This window comes from Manacus vitellinus, unplaced genomic scaffold, assembly GCF_001715985.3.
Source record: "Manacus vitellinus isolate BGI_N305 unplaced genomic scaffold, ASM171598v3 scaffold_4_pilon, whole genome shotgun sequence".
NCBI lineage: Eukaryota > Metazoa > Chordata > Aves > Passeriformes > Pipridae > Manacus > Manacus vitellinus.
In genome coordinates, this window is record NW_021940604.1 from 9,743,148 (window position 1) to 9,752,033 (window position 8,886).

The 8,886-nt window shown below is 46.7% G+C and overlaps 1 protein-coding gene across 1 annotated transcript in view; it reads left to right on the top strand.

Moving 5' to 3' along the window:
* The window catches only part of OLIG3 (oligodendrocyte transcription factor 3), a 4,091-nt gene extending 840 nt beyond the window's left edge, over nucleotides 1-3,251 (top strand). The window contains exons 2-3 of the mRNA XM_029962730.1: nucleotides 36-108; nucleotides 2,875-3,251. Coding sequence (XP_029818590.1) covers nucleotides 36-108; nucleotides 2,875-3,251 — 450 coding nt within the window. The remainder of the gene's footprint in view (nucleotides 1-35; nucleotides 109-2,874) is intronic.
* Nucleotides 3,252-8,886: the final 5,635 nt, after the last annotated feature.

Consider the following 8,886-nt stretch of genomic DNA (forward strand, 5'->3'; position numbering starts at 1 on the left):
ACTGCGCCGAGGCCAGCGCTCCCATGGACGGAGAGGGGGCTGCTGCCAGCCCCCTCTCGGGCCGCCGACGGACCTGCCCCCGCTGCCTCTCGCCCCGCCAACCCCCCTGTAACACAGGATTAGTGTAGTAAGGACCTTGCAAAGGTAATGTTATACCCAGCTCCTCGGGCGATGTTTTCTTATTATACTAACTGGAAAAAAAAAGTCCCTGTTGTAAAAAGAATGATAATGATGATAATAATAATATTAATGCCGCTGATGGTAATCAAATGTAAATGATTCCTTAAAATGTATGTAAAAGGAAAAAAGAAAGACATGGTTGTCGTTGTAGTTTTAGCAACTAAGAGACAATGAGATCAGTTTGGGGTTTTCCCCCCTTCTTTTTCCTGGCTTTTCCTTTCTTTCCTTTCGCACGGCGACACCTCCGAAATTTCCCGCTCCAAACCTGGCTGCATCAGCGCAGCGGCGGCCCAAGGTAGCCCAGAGAGTGCATGCATGCTTCCCACCCCAGCTTGTCACCAGCGGGGACCGGCCACAGGCAGCTCCCCTGGCAACAGGGACTTCCGAGACAATTCACTGAAGTTTTCGAGTGTGGTTTATAGTTTGGGGGTTTTGTGCCTGGGTGTTGTTTTGTTTCTTTCTTTCTTTGTTTCCTCCTAATTTCGCTGTGATGCTGTTTTGTTTGCGGTACTTTTTCTTCTTCCCTCTGTGAAGGAAAAAAAAAAAAGAGGAAAATAGTGCAAAACACAACACAACCATCCTGCCGATCTGTTTTGCCAAATCTCCGATCTCCTGTTCTCAGTGAAGTGTGCTACTTCAGCTGGCTGGGGTACTAATTTCTCATGCTGGCTTTGGGGTTTTTTTTTGTTTTGTTGTTTTTTGGGGGGGTTGTTGTTGTTTGTTTTGTTGTTGTTGTTGTTTTGGGGTTTTTGTTTGTTTGTTGTTTGGGTTTTTTTTTTGCATTGCTATAGTTTGGGTTAGCGTGCGGAGTCAGCTCTTGCAACATCAGTGAGTTGTAGAACTAAATCGGAAGCTTTGTTGCTGTTTATTTCCTTTCCGGTACTTTTTCCTGGGATTTTGCTTGAAATAATGTTATTATTAATTTCGATTGTTGGTTTGTTTGTTTGTTTTCGGTTGGGGCCTCAAAGACAACACCGTGTCTTTATTTTTTATATATTCTTGATAACTATCAATATATTTATTATTGACCAGTGTTTCTGGATGAGATTTCCAAATAAAATAAAAAATAAATTCCAAACTGACTGTTTCGCTTTTGTCCGGGACTGGACGCTCAGAAAAGGCGCCGTATTTGATCGCTTTGGGTTTCGCCAGGACTCCCCCAGCCCAGACTAGGAGGAGGTCGGCGCATCCCCGTGTGCGGCTTGGGAGCAGCCACGAGCCCGACGTGCTCCGCTGTGTGAGAGCTGCCGGGCAGCTTCCGGCAGTTTTCCACTGGGCTGGGAGCCGGCAGGAATTCAGCCGATGGCCGGTCCCACAGACAGAGCCAGGCGGCGGGAGGACGGGCCGCGAGCACCACTGGGAGGGGCGCTGGGGCTTTTAGGGGCAATAACTTTTTTTTTTTTTTTGAGATCCAGCTGTCGGCCCTTTTCCGGGAGGGAAATGGCGAGATGGACAGGGTTGGGATAGGCATCTCTGCCCCGCCGGGAGGCGGTGCTCCATGGGGAGCAGCGCGGCATCCTCGAGGGAGCGCGGCTGGTGATTCCCAGCGCCCTCTGGCTCCTCGCACGGGAGCGGGTCCTGCACCCCCCACCCAGACCACGGGCCCCTGTCTTACGCGAAAGGGAATGTCCGGGAAGGGCCTGAAGAAACACGGAGAAGACAACTCTCCCTGATTCGCAAGGTGAGTAGTGAGAGAGGAAGGATGGGTGGAGCATTTAAACCGAAATGCCAAACAATTTTTGAAGGCACCTGTGGGTGATCCGTGCCGGTGAACTGCAGCACTCAAATCAAGATTAAGAGATAAGCACCCAAACGCAAACATTTGAAAATGAAAAGAAAAAAAAGAAGAATGTATATTTGCCTCGAAAACATACTGAACTAACAAATCATGTTCTGAGAAATCACTCCCGGGTTGAAGTAAATCCTTACTGTAATTCAGCAAGATGATCAAGATATGCTGCAATTTCCCTCCCTCCTTCCCTCCTTCCCTGCTTCCCTTCTTCCTTCCTTCCTTCCTTCCCTCCCGTTTTCAGCTGTTTTCAGTTTTTTCGCCGCTGACCAAGTCACGGCGGTGTCCGGTCCCCGCCCGCCCCAGTCTCAGGGATTAGGGAGTCCTGCCGCCGGGGAGGGGGCACAAGACAGGGAGGTGGGCAATGAGACTGATGGGTGCAACCTGTGCTCCGTAAGGTGCTGTCCTTGAGGAGAGGGCCGGCGGGGTGATCCCCTTGGGCCGTCGGAGCTGTGCTCCGGGCTCTGTGCAGGACGCGGGCAACCCGCCCCGCCGTCCCGGTGGGAGAGGCTGGGCTGGAGCCTCTGCCCGGCCCCGGCAGCCAGAGGCACTCTCACACACACTCCTCCCTTTCCCCTGGCGGCGCTGCCTGAGCAGAGGGCAAGCACAAGCCGGGGGAAACCCGGCAGAGGAGCGGGGAGCCGCGGGGAGCGGCCTGCGGGATGCCAGTCCGGACGCGGGGCCGCCGACTCCTCCTCAGCTGACCCGACTGTCCCCGACGTATCCCTCCATGCGGGGCTGACACGGTTGGAGCACAAAGCCACGATCCCCCCGTCCCCGCATCCTCCATCTTTCCGACCCCGGTTCCCCCTCGGCCCTGCATCCTTTCCCCTGGAGTGGGGCGAGCGGGGCAGCGTTGGAAGCGGCTTCTTCTGCTTCTGTCCCTTGACTGCGCCTGCCAACAGCTTACCGAGCCTGCGACGCGACTGGGCTGCAAACGACAGTTGAGAGGAGGGCGAAGTCACCCTCTCTGTCCAGGAGCCGGCAGTCAGGTACCCGGGACCCGCCGCTATCCCCAGCAGTGCTGCCTTGCCCTAAAGTATCTCTGCCGCTCGGCCCCTCGGTCCTGGGGACGGAGGGCGCCTTGCCTCAACAAAAGGTCTCTTTGGAGACATTTGACCCCCACTTAGCCACACAGAACCGTCCCGGCCTCTGCCTCGCATTCCCTGGCAGCGCCGGGCTGTTTTCCAGCCGCGAAACAAGAGTGGGTGAACAGGCTTCTTCGCGTTTTTCCGTAGCAAAAGCGACCAAGCAGCTGCATGAGCCTGAGACAGGATTTTGAGTCGTCAGGAAAGGGGTGGCAAATGTCCCGTCCCCCAGGCTCCCATGCGGCAGCGACGTACTCCAGGAGGTGCGAGTCAAACGCCAGAGACTCGCCTCCCCGGTTTCACGTCCTGACCTGTGGAGAAGGGAAAATTGAAAGAACATCTGAAGAGATGTAGTTTCCTTATCCTTTTCGATGGGTCGGGAAACGCTGAGCAACTTGGAGATATGATGCTGCAGGCAAGGAGGCACCTTTGGAGAATCCCTTCCCTTCCCAAACCTTTCCAAACTTTCCCTTCTCTTCCCAAACCTTCCCTTCCCTTCCCCTGGAAAAAACCAACCAACTACAGAACAACTTCTGGAGAAACTGCCCATGGGTAGAGAAGGGGGAACAGTGGGGTTTTCTGTGGGAAGGTTTACCTCCACAAACACACTAGAGAAATAAATAAAATAAAAATAAATAATAATTTAAAAAAAAAAAGAGGGTTGAGTGATAGAAATAGGAAATCAGGAAAAGATTCAATGGTGGCAGAGACTAGCAGTGCCCATCCTGTGGGCTCATCCCTGCCTGACAGTGGGGCTGTAGGGTTGGGGCATGGTGGGGCAGGTGCCACATGGCTCAGCATGGCAGGGGACAGCTTGATTAGGCATACTTCTCCTTGGATAAATGTGAGCTTGGTTCTCTCAGGAAATTCCTTTCATTTTCACCACAAAAGTAATGTCTGTGTGCACATATATAAAATACATACGTATGTACACATATAAATATAGATATAAATATATCAGAGGTGGATGGACACTATTCGTTTTCCTTTGTTAATGTCCTTGCTGTCCACTCAGTCCCGGCACAACCATGCCATGGAGAAGGCAGATGCTGCTGCTAGTCTTAGGGGGAAACAGCTTTCCCTCCTTTCCCAGTGCTTCCTATTTCCCATGGGGAAGGACCCTCTGCCCCCAGCTCCAGAGGTCCACCACAAATTTCACACCAGTCCCCTAGGCCTTGGGTGTTTGGTACGTTGTGTGGGGTTCCTTTTTTCCCCTACTCTCCCATCCCACCAGAAACCCCACCTGAAAACTCCAACACAGACCATGCCTGCACAGGTGTCTCTTCTCCAGTCACATGGGGCCAGGAAGGAGGTGGGGGTGGGCTTGTGTTTTGATTAACATGGAAATAAAATGCAGAAATAGCAGCAGTACTTAGCTTCATTGCTTCAGTTTAGAGATTTATTGATGGGGAGATAAACACTAGGCTGGGGTCTTGTTCAGTAATTCACAGTCCCCATCAGTTATTACCAAATGAGCAAATCATTTTTCTTAGAAGTCAGAGAGGGGGAAAAAAAATATGGGAAAAAAGTGATTTTTTAATAGGTTGCTACCCCCTGCCCCAGGTCCAGATCTCAGGCTGCCTGCCCAGCTGCCCTGGTTGGGGACCTACTCTCCAAGCAAAACTAATAAGAGGTTTATTATGGATTTGTGCCTCTTAAAATGCATGTGTCTTGCTCTGCCTCCCTCCAACTTTCTTTTGTATTTTCCTACTTGTTCCTATCCAAAATTTTTTATTTTGCATTTTCTATTCTTTGCAGTCCTATTTTCCCTCCTTCAGAAGCAAGTAGGTATGGATTTGAGCTGGAAAGTGCTGCCACAAGATGACATTGTGCTACTGCCAGGGAAAACAAATGGGCAAGATTGAGAAGGGGAGTATAATTGTTTACTAGGGGAGTATAATTGTTTACTAGATGCAGTAATATTGTTGACGAAAATGGGGACTTTGGAGGTACACAAACCCATTCTCAGGTCTGAAATGGAAACACCAAACTAGTAGCTAATTGCAAGGTAAATACTAAAATGTAAGCAGATATCTTTCACTGAAGTTCTGTGAAATCCAAGGATTTGAGTTTGTTGCTTCATATTCAGTGTCATTAGAAATACCTTGAGACATCCACACCATAGTGCCAAAAAATGATCAGGGCCTCCTGAACATTCATATTTTACTGGACCACCAGGAGAGGTCAGGTGAGAAATCCTAAGGCATCCTAGAGGTAGTAATTACCTACATTTAGGTGGCTGAATTGAGCCTTAGAATCACAGAATCATAGAAATATTTAGGTTGTAAAAGACCTTTAAGACCATTGAGTCCAATCATAAACCTAACACTGTCAAATCCACCACTAAACCAGGTCCCTAAGTGCCATCTTAGTGTATCTTGAATAGGGAAACAAGATAAGAACAAAACAGTCTCAAAAAAAAATCTGTATACTAGAACCTTTTGAGTAAAATTCTACACTTCAACCGAAGAGAAAAAACCAAAACAAAACTCGCCCAACATTCACAGAAGGATCTTCCCCCAGTTGCTTAAACACTTTTTAAACAAAGAAGCTTAATTGTTGCTTAAGTGTTGATAATTTTGTGTTTTCTGTTTCTTCAAGCGATTGGGTTGATTAGAAAGGTCTTAGAGTCAAATGAATAAAAGCAGGAGCAATTATGAATCTTACAACACATCAGGGAGGTGATAAGTTTTTGATAGAACTGGAGCTAGAACTGTGCTCCCTTTTGTTCATTCAACAACTGCTGAGTAGGAGACACTGAATTGAAGACACCGAAAGAGTGAATGGAAGTGCCTGGAGCCTGCTTATCCTGACAAATTTTCTTTCTCATGTCATCCATTTCCCTGTTCTGAAGTTGAAACAAACCCTTTTTCTTGATATGACGTTGAAGTAGACACCCGTGTAAGGACAGTGCAGCTGCAGAATAGTAAAATATGGCTGATGGGAAAAACTTCTTAAAGATTAGTATCATCAGTTAAGACTTTGTGACCAAAATCTGTGCCTAGGTCCCCCAAGTCTCCTGAAGTTGTTGTGGGTTCAGGACAGGGTTTTATACAGCCTTAGTAGAAAACTGCCCATCAATATTTTAATTCAGTATCTTTATGTTTGTTTGTTATCCCCCAAAGTGTTGTTGCTGTTGACACGTACATCTTGAAAGATACCTGGCAGAACAGCCAGGTCTGGCAGATGGGCAAGGGACAAAACTACAAGCAATGCAGTAATTTAGTATTTATGATGAAGATGATTTGCAGAGACCTCTAACTCAAAAACTAATGGATCCCTTGAAAAACATGTAGAGTACTGACAATAAAAGAGATTTGCACAGGGACTGGTCCTGATGCCTTGTAAGATAATAAAAACAGATAAGACTCGATTTTTCAGACAGAGATAGCAGAGCAGAACCACAAAAGCTCCTGGTTATAGCAGGCTGGAATTATTCTCCCCTCAGTTATCATGTAGAACAACTTGATGAAAGGAAGATTTATTACTGTTTAAATATTAGTGCATATAGTTTCATGACCATTGCACAGACATTCAGTTATAGTAAAGAACAAGTAGTTCTTCAAGTAGTTCTTCCTATTATAGTGTCACATGCAATGTTTTCAAAGGCAGATTTAAATACAGGCCAGTCAACCCCAAAAAAAGACAGGGAAGGAGCTGTGGTCTCTGAATACAGGTGTCACTTCCAGGAAACCCTGTCCCATGTCAGAGATGGAGATGAGGATGTGATAGTGCTTTAGGCACACCAGTAGAGGAAATATTTTACAAATTATTCACTAAAGTAAAATTGATATTTGTGTTATAAAAAATGCATTCTCTTTTTGATTATGCTAAATGACTTTTCTGCATACTTATTTTTTGTGGGCTTTTTTGGGGTGTGTGTGCTTTTTTTCCTTTTTTTTTTTTTAAATGTATTTCACTTTTGTTTTAATTGTTTTCTATCCAGTGGCTCTGACTGTCATGCACCAGGTGCTACCTTGCTGTGTTTCAGCTGCAAACTGTTAGGTGGCTTTCCGAAAAACATGAGATTTCATTTGCATTTTTTAAAAAGCAGAGAAATGTTTTACAACTAGTAAAAACTTACTTTTACAAAATCTGACCTTTGACCTGAGGGTGTTGCGAGCCCTCATCCATGGGGTCAGAGGAAGAACAATAAAATGACCACATAAAACATTCTGTTTCCAGTATTTTTATTTTTGGTAATAAACAAAGATCTGTTAAGTGCTGCATAGAAAGTAGACAACTAAAAATGCATTTTGTCCCTTGTACTCCCCTACCTCCTGCTTTGCAGAAGAATTTGCCAGGCTGGATTTTGTGGCCTGTGCTGTCAGATCTTCACACAGCAAGTAAATTTTCAGGCACTAGGAGAAAGGCAGCTTGAAACATCTGTTGAGAGAGATTCCATCCCCAGTTTCAGTGCTTGGCTTTCCTCCTAAAACTGCAAGTGACAGTGACAGAAATTAGTCACAACTATGGTGATCATGGATGGGATGATGGTTTGCTTGAGCACACTGAGAATTGAGTATGGACACCACTCCACACCATTTAAGTGCTAGTACTTATAATGGGCTACAGATAGATCCGAAAAAGACCTGCCAGGGCTAGAAACCATGGAAGCCTCGTGTGTACTCTTGCATTCCATACAAAGGCCCAGATTGTTACTAACGTCTGAAAACCTTTGAGTCTTGTAAATCAGTAAGGGACCTAAACTAGATGGATCTGAAGGCTTTATTTCAATGTGAGGTGGATGCAATAGTTTCCAGACCTCTGCCACTGAAATCCCGACATATCCATGCTGTCTTTGCACATCCACTCTGGGAATATCAGAGAATAGTTACTGTGGGGTAGCTGTTTGGTGTCTATGGACAGCCTAGCTGAGTCCCTGCTGCTCTGCAGGAGTGGTCTGCAGACTCCCGATGAGCCTGGTGTGTACTGCCTGCCCTGTCTCTCCTTCTCTAAGTGACTGCTGTGACCATGGTCTCCTGAGGTGCCTGTAGCCCAGCCAACCTTAAGGCATGGTCAGGTTTGAGGGGCTCCATCTGTTTTGGAGAGTGCTTTCTGAGCAGGCTCCAGCCCACATCAGACCTCTAGGCTGCCTGCTCCTTGTGGCCTTGAGGCCATATCTGCAAGCAGTACAGGCATCCCTTTTTCTTTCTCTCTGAGTACTTTTAGGAGGGGTTAATTGTGTTCAATTTTGAAGCAGGATGAGGTGTGGTCTGCAAAAGCACTTGAGCACAGTCTTTCCAAAGCTTCAGGCTCTTCCTTCTGTGGTTCGTTGTTCCCTAGATTCTTCAGCACAGTCTCTTTGCCCTTTCCAGAGGTGAAAATTCCCACTATGTCATATCTTCCATTACTTCTGCCAGGATATTAGCTTTTTCTTATGCGACTTCAGTGCAGCTGTAGATGCCTGCCTCTCTCACATCAGCACACTCTTGTGTCTATTGGGTGCTCTAGGATTTTCCATTTCTCACGGTTCTATAAGATGTCCAAGATTTCCATTCCAAGCTAGGATCATAGACTTTATCTCTCCTAGTAAATTAACCAGAGCCACATAATATTCTCAGGTACTGTAGCTCAATTATTTATAGAGTCGAATTGTTACAACAGTTCCTGGCATGTTTTGGCTCCAGACAGCTAGCACTCCCCTGAACATTTCCCAGGCATAATCTGGGGATAGCACAGGCCAAAGGCCAACCCCAGCAGGCAATTTGTGTTCAGCCACACTGCCTGGAAAGCAAGAATTTAATAACGTGGACACATGCCAGTCTGTGCCAGTTGGCTTCAGAGCTAAGTAATGGTCATAGGCATGTTTTGTATGGATGTAGTCTC